Source organism: Eumetopias jubatus, unplaced genomic scaffold (genome assembly GCF_037043125.1).
Source record: "Eumetopias jubatus isolate StellerSeaLion01/CBP00866 unplaced genomic scaffold, mEumJub1_p1.0 scaffold_8, whole genome shotgun sequence".
Taxonomy (NCBI): Eukaryota; Metazoa; Chordata; class Mammalia; order Carnivora; family Otariidae; genus Eumetopias; species Eumetopias jubatus.
Window position 1 is genome coordinate 42,179,621 of NW_028274814.1, and position 15,578 is coordinate 42,195,198.

Here is a 15,578-nt window from a genome sequence, read left to right on the forward strand (position 1 = left end):
AATATCAAACAATGTTGCAAATTCTTACTTACTCCCAAATTGGACAGTTGCAAAGTCCAGAGTTCTGTCAACATTCCGTGTTGTAGTAATATGAGAATTGAGGGTGGTTAAGTAAAGCTGAATACCGGGCGTTTTTCTTTTTAAGAACCTCCGCGGTTTCTGAGTACAGTTCAGTGCACTCTCTTCTCATCCATCCCTCTGGTGCCACACCTGCCTGACTCTGTGGCTCTGTCTGCGGTGCTAGCCTTTGCCGTTTTCTCTGTCACCTCCCACAGTCCACAAGCAGAAAGCCCCCAGTTGGCGCTGGGGTTACCGGGTGCGGCGTGTCTGTAAAGGGCTCAGCATCTTGGCCAGATTCTCATGTGTGTTTGTCTCAGCTGGGCTTCTGCTAAAAATACCGATTCTGTTTTGATTGATCTGGAATGGGCCGGGATTCTGCATTTTCAACAAGGGGGTGCCGATGCTGCCGGCTGTGGACCCCACTTGGAGCAGTGTGGTCCCACAGCTCTGCCGGAGCACATCTTTCTACTGGGAAACCGGCATGAAGCCCGCGAGGCTTCCATTGTGTATATTTTCTTCATAAATGCTGTGCACACTGTTGATCTTGCTAACAGCTCTGGTCTGACCCCCTCTCCTTCTAGGACTGCCTCAAAGCCTGCCAGGAGCAGATTGAGGTGGTGCTGCTCAACAGCCTGCAGCAGTTCCGTCAGGACCAGGGGGACGGGTCCAAGTCGGAGGATGAACTGGACCAGGCCAGCACCCCTACGGACGTGAGGGATATTGACCTGTGAGGACGAAGTCGGGCCGAATGGGAGAGATAGCGTTCACATCTGCTCTCTCCTTCTCTCTGGTTGTGTTTTGTTCTTTATGTTTTAGGATGAAACTTTAAAAGCAACAACAAAAAAAATTCTGCCCCCACCTAGATCATATTGAAAGATCTTTTAGAAGTGAGAGAAAAAGGTCCTATAAAAACGGAATAACTAAAAGCATTTGGTGCCTATTTGAAGTACAACAGAAGGGAATCCCTTGTATATGCGAACAGTTATTGTTTGATTATGTTAAAAGTAATAGTAAAATGCTTACAGAAAAACCTGCAGAGTAGCTAGAGAAAATGTACGCCTGCAAATATGGGAACAAATTAGAGGAGGCTTTTTTTTTTTTCATGTTATGAACTAGCATGTACACACCCCTTGTAGGATAATTTCAAGGAACTTGCGTATGCCATTTATGGCATGATTAGATTGCAAAGCAATGAACTCAAGAAAGAATTAGAAATAAGGGACACGATGGGGAGGGAGTACAAAACAATCTCTCAACCTGATTGAACCATTTTGGATGTAGAAGCACCTTTGTTCTCGACCACCTGTTTGTTACTAAGTCCGGAGCATAGCTGAATCTCTAGTTATGATCTCTTGCTGTCTACAGTAGCTGCTACCTAAAAGAGATGTTTTATTTTGCCAGTTGGACACAGGTGATTGGATTCTGGGTTTCATGTGCTTGTGACATCTTGCTTCTTCTTCCAAACATGGTTCATTGCAGACACCACCATATTTTTATCAAAAGGGGCAATCTCGCTTTGGGCCATAACCAAAACTCATATGAAATGGAGGGAGATGGAGACCAAGGGTGGGATCTGGAATGGAATATTTTCTCTTCATGTATTCAAGAGGGTAATGTGACCTTGGCATCCTTTATTAAAAAACTGATTTTTGGTGCTGATTGGCATGTCTGGTCCACAGTTTAGCATTGTTATAAACCATTCCATTCGAAAAGCACTTTGAAAACTTGTTCCCGAGGGATAGATGGGATGGTTTATGCAAGTCATGCTGAATAGACTCCTCCCTGCTTCTCCTGTGCTCCTCCCTGCCTGCCCCAAGTCGGGGGACTATTCACTTCTGGTATCTGGCATTCTCTGGTACACAGTTCTGGTATCCCTACCGGGACTCAAGAGACATCCCTTTCCACCGACATTCCCATCACAACATTCCTCCAAAAAGCCTACAAACAAAGATCTGTTACCATTTCGGTGGCAAAGAAGGATCTTAATTCCCACCTATATGCTTCTCCTCTGGACATGGAAAGAAAAGTTACTGCTGGTGCAGACAGACAGCTGAATATCAGAGTGTGGCATTTTGTTCCCTTTTCCGTTTTTTCGTTAATTTCATTGCAAAGTTGTATTCAGCGTACTTGAATTTTTTTCCTCTCCACTTCTTAGAGGCATTCAGTTAGCGAAGAGGTTGGAGCAACAACTTTTTTTTTTTTTGCACAATTATAATTGACAGGTAATGAAGCTATTAAAATATTTGCCTTTTTAAGTTAGAAAGAAAAAATCAGAACAGGGCTGCTTTGAAGAATTATTTTATACACAGATTCTGCCTTGTTTCGTAGTATGAGGGTTGAAGATGGAGAAAAATCTAAGGGTCTCTTATTTTTCAGTTTATTGTGTTCAGTTTTTTATGATTATTTTTTTTTTTGCGCTGCTAAGAAGCTAAGATCATTCATCCTTATTCACATTAACAGTACCTAGCTGTAATGTTTCACAGAGTGTGCTGCTATTTTATAAACATTTTTATAATATATTATTTTACTGCTTAAATTCCAAGTCCTGAAGTAGGTGGTCAAGATAGGAGTTCTTCGTACTGGAAAAGCCCTTCCATAGTTTTTCTTCTGGTAGCGTATTCATGGTTTTTTTGTTTTTGTTTTGTTTTTTGTTTTTTCCTTTTGGTTTTCTCTCTCTCTCTCTCTCTTATCACATTCTTCAAAGACAGAGCATTCTTTACCTCAGGTTTACTGGACAAAATCAATAGCTACAAAAGAAAATGATTCACATTTTTGTTTTCATAATACCTCACAACCGCATAGTTTCTGCTTGGGAGCCGTTAGTGCGGGGAAAGGAGAAGTCGGCGAGGAGGCCGAAAGCCCCTCTCAGGTGGAGGGTGGGGTGGATTTGGCCCTTGGGTCTGACACCCAGGGACCTTTTCAGTCATGAAGGTCATTAGGCTTCCATTTTGACTCCGGTATCCTCATCATGATGGAAAAAATACAATTGAACCAAGGGATTTCCCCTCCCCCCATCCCCCAGGGCAGATGTTCAGCACAAACATTTATGCAGTGAACTAGGAAGTCATAATTTGCACTTAGGGACCAGGTATCAGGAGACAGATTGAAAAGAATTCCAGCAGGCTATTTGGAGATCCTCCTCTGTGGCCCTTTCTTTAAAGCAGGACTTTCATCTGCTTATCTCTCTTTCCCCTTCCCTGACATGGCTATCCCCAGTTTAGGATCATCTCAGAGGCTTTTCTAGGTCTGAATCTGTGGGCACATGAATCTGCCACACACGGGATCACAAGGGTGCCTCCTCCCACCTGTCTCGCACCGCGGCCGGCCAGCCCCTCTGCTAAGTGGCACTCGGTGGTTTTCAGGTTTTAAATTGCATTGAATTGGCATGATGGGGAAAACAGGGCAGATGAGTATTGGAGTGGGAGCGGGAGGGAGGTGAAGAGGCTGCATCTCTGCAGAGATGCCATTCCGATGAGTCAGTCTCTCTTGAAGTATGTTTGGAAGGGTTCAGGATTTGGTGAGTTAGCACAACCCTAAAATTCTAGGGAGTTTCTGGTAGGACAGTGGGTGGTGAATTCTGAAGTTTTGGAGAGGAAAGCTGAGCAGCCAGTGTTTTGTCAAGAGCTCACTTTGCATAGGACGCTCTTTCAGGCCTTTGAGGAGTAACAGGGAATGGAAGGAGGTGTGGTCCCTAAGTCCTTGGGAGTCTTGGAGCCTAACGAAAGCAAGGTACAAAGTCACTTAATGGTGACTGTCCCTAAGCTCAAACAGAACCGGACGAATAAGGAAGGGAACAGGCCTACAGGCTCTCCCTGCAGTCTGCAACTTCCCAGTTTTCCTGGAGCCCTGGGTGCCACCGGGGCCTTCTGATCTTTTTCTCCTTCTGGTCCTCGGGGCCTGGTGTGATGGGAGGTGTGGTGTTGCTGATGGGAAGGTGCTAGGTTGTTTGGCTTTTCTGCCTACTCCCTCCTTAAACAAAAGAAGGAAGCTTGGATTTGTTAAAGTAGCTGATGCCCTCCCCTTAGATCTTGGTTTCCTTGGTAGGAGTTTTCGTGAGAGGGAGTTCAGCCCTCCGCCACAGATTTTTTTCTCCTTCTCACCTCCCACAAATGGGGTTCCAGACCTATTCTGGTCTTTTTTCTACTCTGTTGTCTTTCTCTCTGTTCTTCCTCCTCTCTGTGTTTTTGGTTTTTGGTTTTTTGGGTCATTGTTGTTAACTGTTTTTCTCCATCAGTGGGGGCTAAATTGTTCCCCTAAGCCTGCCAAATTTTATTCCTTCCCCTATTTTGGCCAAATCCCAGGGGGGAAAGTCCTAGTATGCCAAAAATATATGCTAAGCATAATTCAATTCCATGCAGGTTCCTACCAGCCAAGAAGCCTGCAGGTGGGAGCAGGGGGTAGGTCCCTCCTTAGAATGTCTTCCCGTGTTGACAGGAGGGCTCCTCAGAGAAGGGGGCTTGTCTCAGAGGAGGCTTTATTCTGGAACTGTCCCAGAACCCCACTGAAGAGCTCACCACGTCTCAACAGCAAGATCCCCTTTGGTCTCCGTGCTCTGTACAGGAGACTCTTGGTCTGCTGCTTTTCCCAGGCAGCCCAGGGCCAGAAGCAGCCCTTTGCCGGCAGGATGGGCTTCTCTTCAGAGGGGGTTGTAGCTTTCCTGTGGTCTGGCACCCTCCGGGCCTTTCCACACTGCCCCGGGGGAGCTCTAGCATGGAGGTGAAGAGCATGAGGCAGGATTGGACGACTTGCTCACAAGAGGGCGGGGGAAGTTTCTCTCCATGGGCCACAGGGGCAGGGCTGGGAGAAGAAAGAGACTTGCACCTTATATCATGTAAATAATGATTTTCTAGTTCAAGAAGATAATATTGGTAGTGTGGGAATGGGAGGTAGGAACGGGGAGGAAGTCTGAGTAAGCCAGTTGGCTTCTAAGCCAAAAGGATTCCTCTTTGTTTATCTTTGAGACAGTCCAACCCTGAGAATAGCTTTAAAAGGGAAATTAGTGCTGAGACAGTAAAGTCCCCTTAAGCCAACAAACCGTAGCTATAGAATGAGCGCAGGCTTCTAGCGGTGTGGGCTCCGAGCAGTTTCGAAGAGCCACTCATGCTGTCGCCCATTTGTACAAAATAGGGCAGGAAGATTCAGGAGGATGTTTATGACTTTCTCATACCCCGTGGCTTTTCATGATTCTGGATTCTAAACAACCCAGAACAGTGTTTTCAGCCAGAGCTATTCTCCTACATTTGTGTCTCTCTGCTTTTAGACTTGGCTGGACTATCAGACCCGATTCTTGGCTCAGGTTTCAAGAAGCCATCAGCAAATGTACACATGCACGCTTGTCGCTGCAATGTTTATTCCTTTGCCTGCAGCCTACTTTGGGGAAAAAAAGTGCCTTACTGACTGTAGCCATTGCAGTATCCAGTGTATTTTGACAGGTGCCTGTCCTTAAAAAAAAAAAAAAAAAGTTTTCATTTTTTTTTTTTGATTGGTTTTTGTTTCGTACTGTTGGCCAACTCTTAAGTCCCCAGCAAATCACTGGGCCATTGGATTTTTTCCATTATGTTCATTACCCTTGTACCATGTACCTCAGATCTCTTTCTCTCTCAGTTACAGTTTCTCGTCTTGGACTTCTTTTATTATTATTATAATTTTTTTTTTTTTTGCTTTAAAATGAGTGTGATGCCATATCGAGTCAATGTTATTCTCTCACAATGTACTCTATAAGAGGTGTGGGTGTTTATTTGGTCGGGATGCTAGCAAGTGCTAAAGTAGCATGATCAGTATAAACAAAAGGCTTTTGGAAGTGTGGAAAAAATGTTTTACTGGTTATGATGGTGACATGGTATAGTCAGCCGCCTTTTAAGAGGTCCTGTCTGTTCAGTGTTAAGTGATTTTAAAAAATAATGGCCTGTTATTCTGACCAGCTTAAAGATGGATTTGCAAATGGTTTTGGATGCAATTAGGTTATGCTATTTGGACAATAAACTCACCTTGACCTAAATCCTCTGGCCACTTTGACTTATTTAGAGACCAGCAGCCCTCAGAATAGAACGCGTCTTTCTTCTGTCAGAACACTGTTGGTAACAAGTGGTAGTGGCATAAAACACAAATCCTAACCTGAGAGGCACTCGACGTGTGTATCTGTGTATCTACAGTACACATAGTCGATGGCTTTTTTCTCCCTTTTGGGTCCCACGGGGAGCCGTCTCATAAACTAGATGATTCAGCCCAACTTCCTGAGGTGGGCAAGTCCCTGCTATGACGACTGGGCTTCGTTCCTGGGCCAGCTATTCACTCTTGTTGTGAGCATCTTCTGCCTCGGGAGGTGCTAGAGGCCCTGGGTGCCATCTCCAGACGGGGGGGGGGGTCTCTGGAGAACTCCACCTCTGTAGGTGTCTTGGCTCCAGTCTGCCGCTCCTCGCAGCTCCCCCCTGATTCCCGACCCGGTCTATAACTCTCCTGTGAGGACTGGGCCATAAGTACCCTTGGGGGAGGGGTGGTGAGGTAGAGCCTAGGAAGCAGGTGGGAGAGTGCACACCTAAATGAATTGGCAGGCCTTGGTCCTGGCTGCTCCTCAGACCAGCCTCCTTCACAAAAGCAATGGGTAATGCAAAGGGCAATGGCGTCATAGCCATTTTGATGTTGCTATAAACACTTGTGCTCTCTGTAGTTCCCTGTTTCTCTCAAAGCCACTGGAGGCTGTTTCCCAGTTTAATTCTGTCCTGAGCTGCAACGGGTAGATTAATACTGGTCATTGGGAAAATCCACATATTCTGAACAAACTCCCCTTAACAGGATTTCTAATCTTACAAGGACCCTAGAAATTTCCCTTTGTCTCCATCCCCCACTGACAGTCACCATTCTTGGAGACAAGCAGGGATAGCTTTTTTCCTTGGGTCTCTGCCTAGTGAAGTCTGCGAGGCCTCTTGGGAGTTTCCAAGGGCCCCGGTTGCCTCTCTTAACCATCCCTGGAATTCTCTTCTGCACGACCTGTTGTACAGCCGGGTCCCTGCCCCCCATCCCCCAACTGTTTGCCCTGCAGAATCGGTGCCTATCTGTTACTAACACTACAACACCACTCCTTCTTCCAAATGCCATCCAGGAACACCTCGGGCTTCTCCCATTCAGAACTGCAGATGTTTAGGGGTGGGAAGGGAGCAGATGCTCCATTCCATACAGCTGGCTAGTGATACTCTTCCAGAGCCGTCTCATCCTACACTTGGAAAATCTCAAACCTGAGACAAAAGTGCCCTTTTCTGGAAGTGGAAGTTAGCGATGGAGTGAAGAACTAGAAATCCCAGGTCTTTTGTGCTTAGGGCCTACTTTTGTATTTCTTACATAGCTTTCCAAAGATCTAGAACTGTTATGCAGTACACAGATGTAACACCAAAATAAAATGTTACAGCTGGCTTCGTGATACTCTCAACACACTGCCATGAAGCGAGTATTCAAAACCGAATATCATACCAGATTTTTTTCTCCCCTGCTCTCATAGCAATAACGGCACCAAAAGTGCTGGTGACTGTGGATGTGAAGGTTCAGCCTATCAGAGCTGAGCATCCACAGCCAGCACTCTTGTGTGCAGGGTCTATGCTGAGCCTTCAAGGAAAAGCCCAGAAGACAAAACCTGCACCCCGTGGTTAAGGAGCTTTCACTAGCGGAAACAAAACACAAAGCCTACAAGATTGCATGGAGCTCTGACAGCAAATGCAATGCCTATGGAGTAAATTGATACCAAAGGTGGGAGGGGACACTTTCTGAGGAGACAGTGGACAGGTTTCCTCAAGTAAATGTGTTTTAGGAAAACCCTTTTGGTAAGGTGCAGCACAGTTTGGAAACTCTATGGTAGAAACAGTTTGACCTTTTCCAAAAATAAAGGGATGGGAAGTGAATGCATAATGCAAATTAAAGAGGAAGGGAAAATATTCAAATAGCTTGAAGAACACATATGATATAATGAATCTGAAATGCCGTAAACACAGACCTTATCCTCACGAGACAGGATGAACTCAGCCACAAACACTAATTTTGGATTCCCACCTACCTAATATCTCTTAGGCTCAAATAACTAAGGGTGGCACTTTCGAGATGATGACTGGTGGCTTCCACGCTCTGGGCTCTGGGGGCCTACCCCGCACGGAAGAGGGGCGGAGTCTATCAGCTCTGACCGGAAGCTCAGTCAAGCAGCACTGGGTGGCACGAGAAGACAGCAAGACAGCTCTGCTGTCCCCTCCGACCCCACCTCATTTTCCCACTGGAGCCTTGAGTTTCTGCTTTATCTGAAACATGGCTTGCATTTCATTCATGGTGATTTGCTTTGGCTCTGGCTTTTACTTGTCACCGCCAGCCTTAAACTACCCCTCTGGCCTTCCTAGGAGTCAACATGGAGGACTAAACCTGCGGTGCTTCCTGGGAAGTCCACCAGGTGGCGCCAACACCACAGACAGGAACAACTTCCCAAAAGACCCTTTTGCAGCCCGGTGTAGGATGACTGCCCAGAAGGAACTCCGCTCTCTGGCCACCAGAGGGACCAGCAGTTTCCTCACCCGCTTCTCTCTGTTACTACTACATTCTGACTCCATCTGGGAGAAGCTGGTGCGATTCATGACTTCTGATTCTGCTCAGGGACTGGCAATCTGGTGGCCTGCAGAGACATTTAATATTTAGTTGGACTCCCACCAGGATTTAAATTGCCTTGGACTTACTTGCCAATGTAAGATGAGAGCTTTCACATAAAAGTCGGGACTCTAACTACTCTTGGAAAATCCACGTCCTGGCAACAACCAGCCTGAGGGGCAGTCGGGACTGCAGCTGAGGATGGTCTGACCCCTTCTCTGTCCCCTAGCACCCACTGAACCTGATTCACTCCTTGATGCCACCTGCATCACCTACTGCATGTCACCTGCTGCATTTGCAGCTCGGCTGCAAAAATGTGTCTGCCTTACCTGTCTGCTATGAGGTAGGACTCCTGTACGCCTCAGGTGGAGCAGAAGAGGCCTGTGATTCTCGCTCCACTTTTCTGCCCCAAATAAAGACGTCTGCTCCTCATGAGGCTTCATAATCCCCTTTCTCTCTTTAGGGATTTTAGTTATCAGATACCTGGCGGCTGAGCCAGGTTTTTGAAGTTCCTTCGAGACCCCAGTGCTCAGTCCACACTGAGGTCTGCAGGTGGGCCAGGGGACAAGGTTCAAGATCGGCTTTCTCTCTGTTTTTTTGTAGCCACTTTTTGTTCTTGTGCCTCGGTGACCCCAAGAGAAGATGCACCTGTAAGATTTTGAGATCTGTTGAAAAAGTACAAATCCCGTGGCAGTTTCAGTGATCCCGTCTATCAAAATGACACGCAGGGCTCCTGAATGCTGCTCATTCCTCCGATAGACTGTCTAGGGCTGGTCAGATGCCAGGCATTCTGCACCAAACACCTCATTCAACAAGTGTTTCTTCAGCACCTGCTTTTCCAGGAACTACGATGTCCCTGCCCTGCTTGATCTCAGTGGCTAATAGCAGAAACAGACAAGTCACGGGGCGCCTGCCACTGAGTGTGGTGGCAAAGAGCACAGTGCTCTCGTGGGCTGCCTGCACTGGAATCCGCGTCGGTCCACCCACTAGCTTTGTGGCCTTGGGCATGTCAGTTCTCCCCTCAGTGAGCCAGTTCCTTCCTCTGCGAAATGGGGTGGAATAATAGGAGTACCTCCTGAGTTCATTCGTTTGAGCACTTCCACGTGCCTGGCACACAGCCAGAGCCGGATGAATGGTAGCAGTCCTCAGGTGCACGTGGCATGTGAGACAGGCACCTAATTCAGTCTTTTTTAAAAATTAATGTCACCAACAGGTACCAGTTATTTAGCTACTCAACCCAGCGAACTTGGGCACTGAGATAAGGGAGATAAGGGAGACGTTATAGATCATTAGCAGCTAAGTGCATTTTGTGCTTTTATTTTATTTTATTTTTTTAAACTTTAAATCATATTTTTTATTTTACATTTTTTAATTTTATTATGTTATGTTAATCACCATACATTACATCATTAGTTTTTGATGTAGTGTTCCATGACTCATTGTTTGTGTATAACACCCAGTGCTCCATTCATCACACATCAATACGTGCCCTCTTTCAAACCCATCACCAGGCTAACCCATCCCCCCACCCCCTCCCCTCTAGAACCCTCAGTTTGTTTCTCAGAGGCCATAGTCTCTCATGGTTCATCTCCCCCTCCGATGCCCCCCCTTCATTTTTCCCTTCCTACTATCTTCTTTTTTTTTTAACATATAATGTATTATTTGTTTCAGAGATACAGGTCTGTGATTCAACAGTCTTACACAATTCACAGCACTCACCATAGCACATACCCTACCCAGTGTCTATCACCCAGCCACCCCATCCCTCCCACCCCCCACCACTCCAGCAACCCTCAGTTTGTTTCCTGAAATTAAGAATTCCTCCTATCACTGAGGTCATATGATACATGTCCTTCTCTGATTGACTTATTTCACTCAGCATAATACCCTTCAGTTCCATCCACGTCCCCACAAATGGCAAGATTTCATTCCTTTTGATGGCTGCATAATATTCCATTGTATATATATACCAGATCTTCTTTATACACTCGTCTGTTGATGGACATCTTGGCTCTTTCCATAGTTTGGCTATTGTGGACATTGTTGCTATAAACATCGGGGTGCGTATACCCCTTTGGATCACTACATTTGTATTTTTGGGGTAAATACCCAGTACTGCAATTGCTGGATCATAGGGCAGCTCTATTTTCAACTGTTTGAGGAACCTCCATACTGTTTTCCAGAGGGGTTGCACCAGCTTGCCTTCCCACCAACAGTGTAGGAGGGTTCCCCTTTCTCCACATCCCCGCCAACATCTGTCGTTTCCTGACTTGTTCATTTTAACCATTCTGACGGGTGTGAGGTGGTATCTCATTGAGGTTTTGATTTGGATTTCCCTGATGCCGAGCGATGTTGAGCACTTTTTCATGTGTCTGTTGGCCATTTCGATGTCTTCTTTGGAAAAATGTCTGTTCACGTCTTCTGCCCATTTCTTGATTGGATCATTTGTTCTTTGGGTGTTGAGTTTGATAAGTTCCTTATAGATTTTGGATACCAGCCCTTTATCTGATATGTCATTTGCAAATATCTTCTCCCATTCTGTCGGTTGTCTTTTGGTTTTGTGGACTGTTTCTTTTGCTGTGCAAAAGCTTTTTATCTTGATGAGGTCCCAATAGTTCATTTTTGCCCTTGCTTCCCTTATCTTTGGCGATGTGTCTAGGAAGAAGTTGCTGTGGCTGAGGTCGAAGAGGTTGCTGCCTGTGTTCTCCTTCAGGATGTTGATGGACTCCTGTCTCACATTGAGGTCTTTCAACCATTTGGAGTCTATTTGTGTGTGCGGTGTAAGGAAATGGTCCAGTTTCATTCTTCTGCATGTGGCTGTCCTATTTTACCAACACCATTTGTTGAAGAGACTGTCTTTTTTCCATTGGACATTCTTTCCTGCTTTGTCGAAGATGAGTTGACCATAGAGTTGAGGGTCCATTTCTGGGCTCTCTATTCTGTTCCATTGATCTATGTGTCTGTTTTTGTGCCAGTACCATACTGTCCTGATGATGACAGCTTTGTAATACAGCTGGAAGTCTGGAATTGTGATGCCACCAGCTTTGCTTTGCTTTTTCAACATTCCTCTGGCTATTTGGGGTCTTTTCTGATTCCATAAAAATTTTAAGATTATTTGTTCCATTTCTTTGAAAAAAGTGGATGGTATTTTGATAGAGATTGCACTGAATGTGTAGATTGCTCTAGGTAGCATTGACATCTTCACAATGTTTGTTCTTCCAATCCATGAGCATGGAACGCTTTTCCATTTCTTTGTATCTTCCTCAATTTCTTTCATGAGTGTTCTATAGTTTTCTGAGTACAGATCCTTTTCCTCTTTGGCTAGATTTATTCCTAAGTATCTTATGGTTTGGGGTGCAATTGTAAATGGGATCGACTCCTTAATTTCTCTTTCTTTGGTCTTGTTGTTGGTGTATAAGAATGCCACTGACTTCTGTTCATTGATTTTATATCCTGCCACTTTACTGAATTCCTGTATGAGTTCCAGCAGTTTTGGGGTGGTGTTTTTTCGGTTTTCCACATAAAGTATCATATCATCTGCCGAGACTGAGAGTTTGACTTCTTCTTTGCCGATTTGGATGCCTTTGATTTCTTTTTGTTGTATGATTGCTGTGGCTAGGACTCCTAATACTATGTTGAATAGCAGTGGTGATAGTGGACATCCCTGCCGCGTTCCTGACCTTAGGGGGAAAGCTCTCAGTTTTTCTCCATTGAGAATGATAATCGCTGTGGGTTTTTCATAGATGACTTTTATGATATTGAGGTATGTACCCTCTATCCCTATACTCTGAAGAGTTTTGATCAAGAAAGGATGCTGTACTTTGTCAAATGCTTTTTCTGCATCTATTGAGAGGATCATGTGGTTCTTGTTCTTTCTTTTATTGATGTATCACAATGATTGATTTGCGGATGTTGAACCAACCTTGTAGCCCAGGGATAAATCCCACTTGGTCGTGGTGAATAATCCTTTTAATGTACTGTTGGATCCTATTGGCTAGTATTTTGGTGAGAATTTTTGCATCCATGTTCATCAAGGATGTTGGTCTGTACTTCTCCTTTTTGATGGGGTCTTTGTCTGGTTTGGGGATCAAGGTAATGGAGGCCTCATAAGATGAGTTTGGAAGTTTTCCTTCCATTTCTATTTTCTGGAACAGTTTCAGGAGAATAGGTATTAATTCTTCTTTAAATGTTTGGTAGAATTCCCCTGGGAAGCCATCTGGCCCTGGGCTTTTGTTTGTTGGGAGATTTTTGATGACTGCTTTAATTTCCTTAGTGGTTATAGGTCTGTTCAGGTTTTCTATTTCTTCCTGGTTCAGTTTTGGTAGTTTATACCTCTCTAGGAATGCATCCATTTCTTCCAGATTATCTAATTTGCTGGCATATAGTTGCTCATAATATGTTCTTATAATTGTTTGTATGTTTTTGGTGTTGGTTGTGATCTCTCCTCTTTCATTCATGATTTTATTAATTTTGGTCATTTCTCTTTTCTTTTTGATAAGTCTGGCCAGGGGTGTATCAATCTTGTTAATTCTTTCAAAGAACCAGCTCCTAGTTTCGTTGATCTGTTCTACTGTTCTTTTGGTTCCTAGTTCATTGATTTCTGCTCTGATCTTGATTATTTCTCTTCTCCTGCTGGGTTTAGGCTTTCTTTGCTGTTCTTTCTCCAGCTCCTTTAGGTGTAGGGTTAGGTTGTGTATTTGAGACCTTTCTTGTTTCTTGAGAAAGGCTTGGATTGCTATATACTTTCCTCTTAGGACTGCCTTTGCTGCATCCCAAAGATTTTGAACAGTTGTGTTTTCATTTTCATCGGTTTCCATGAATTTTTCTAATTCTTCTTTAATTTCCTGGTTGACCCATTCATTCTTTAGTAAGATGCTCTTTAGCCTCCATGTATTTGAGTTCTTTCCGACTTTCCTCTTGTGATTGAGTTCTAGTTTCAAAGCATTGTGGTCTGAAAAGATGCAGGGAATGATCCCAATCTTTTGGTACTGGTTGAGACCTGATTTGTGACCTAGGATGTGATCTATTCTGGAGAATGTTCCATGGGCACTAGAGAAGAATGTGTATTCCATTGCTTTCGGATGGAATGTACTGAATATGTCTGTGAAGTCCATTTGGTCCAGTGTGTCATTTAAAGTCTTTATTTCCTTGTTGATCTTTTGCTTAGATGATCTGTCCATTTCAGTGACGGGGGTGTTAAAGTCCCCTACTATTATTGTATTGTTGTTGAGGTGTTTGCTTTTGTTATTAATTGGCTTATATAATTGGCTGCTCCCATGTTAGGGGCATAGATATTTACAATTGTTAGATCTTCTTGTTGGATAGACCCTTTAAGTATGATATAGTGTCCTTCCTCATCTCTTATTATAGTCTTTGGTTTAAAATCTAATTTGTCTGCTATAAGGATTGCCACCCCAGCTCTCTTTTGGTGTCCATTAGCATGGTAAATTGTTTTCCACCCCCTCACTCTCAATCTGGGCGTGTCTTTGGGTCTAAAATGAGTCTCTTGCAGACAGCATATTGATGGGTCTTGTTTTATTATCCAATCTGATAGCCTGTGTCATTTGATTGGGGCTTTTAGCCCATTTACATTTAGGGTAACTATTGAAAGATATGAATTTAGTGCCATTGTATTGCCTGTAAGGTGACTGTGACTGTATATTGTCTGTGTTTCTTTCTGGTCTATGTTACTTTTAGGCTCTCTCTCTGCTTAGCAGACCCCTTTCAGTATTTCTTGTAGGGCTAGTTTCGTATTTGCAAATTGCTTTCGTTTTTGTTTGTCCTGGAAGCTTTTTATCTCTCCTTCTATTTTCAGTGACAGCCTAGCTGGATATAGTATTCTTGGCTGCATATTTTTCTCATTTAGTGCTCTGAATATATCATGCCGGTCCTTTCTGGCCTGCCAGGTCTCTGTGGATAGGTCTGTTGCCAATCTAATGTTTCTACCATTGTAGGTTACAGATCTCTTCTCCCAAGCTGCTTTCAGGATTTTCTCTTTTCCTCTGAGGCTTGTAAGTTTTACTATTAGATGTCGGGGTGTTGACCTATTTTTATTGATTGTGAGGGGGGTTCTCTGTGCCTCCTGGATTTTGATGCCTGTTTCCTTCCTCAAGTTAGGGAAGTTCTCTGCTATAATTTGCTCCAATATACCTTCTGCCCCTCTCTCTCTTTCTTCTTTTTCTGGGATCCCAATTATTGTAATATTGTTTCATCTTATGGTATCACTTATCTCTCGAATTCTGCCCTCTTGATCCAGTAGTTGTTTATCTCTCTTTTTCTCAGCTTCGTTATTTTCCATCATTTGGTCTTCTAGATCACTAATTCTCTCTTCTGTCTCATTTATCCTAGCAGTTAGAGCCTCCGTTTTTTATTGCACCTCATTAATAGCCTTTTTTATTTCAACTTGGGTTAGATTTTAGTTCTTTTATTTCTCCAGAAAGGGTGTCTCTAAAATCTTCCATGCTTTTCTCAAGCCCAGCTAGTATCTTTAAAATTGTCATTCTGAACTCTAGTTCCGACATCTTACTAATGTCCGTATTGATTAGGTCCCTGGCAGTTGGTACTGTCTCTTGTTCTTTTTCCTGAGGTGATTTTTTTCTGTCTTGCCATTTTATCCAGAGGACAATAGATGAATGAGAGAACAAAATGCTAACAGGGTAACAACAACTCCAGAAAAATATACACTAAACAAATCGGAAGAGACCTGAAACTATGGGAAAAGAAAGGGAAAGAAAGAATAGGAAAAAGAAAAAGATTAAAAAAAAGAAAAGAATATGATCAAATATGATCAGGCTGGTGCATAGATCAGTGCCACACACTAGATTTTGGGCATATTTTGGTGTGTTAGAAGAAAGTGCCTCCCAAAATTTTAAAGAAAGAAAAACTTATATATGTACAAAAATAAG

The 15,578-nt window shown here is 43.9% G+C and overlaps 1 protein-coding gene across 1 annotated transcript in view; it reads left to right on the top strand.

The window, feature by feature from the left end:
* CCND2 (cyclin D2) overlaps positions 1-6,058 on the top strand; it is a 29,795-nt gene extending 23,737 nt beyond the window's left edge. Inside the window, exon 5 of the mRNA XM_028120980.2 lies at positions 642-6,058. Within this exon, the coding sequence (XP_027976781.2) occupies positions 642-791 (150 nt within the window). The 3' untranslated portion in view covers positions 792-6,058. The remainder of the gene's footprint in view (positions 1-641) is intronic.
* Positions 6,059-15,578: the final 9,520 nt, after the last annotated feature.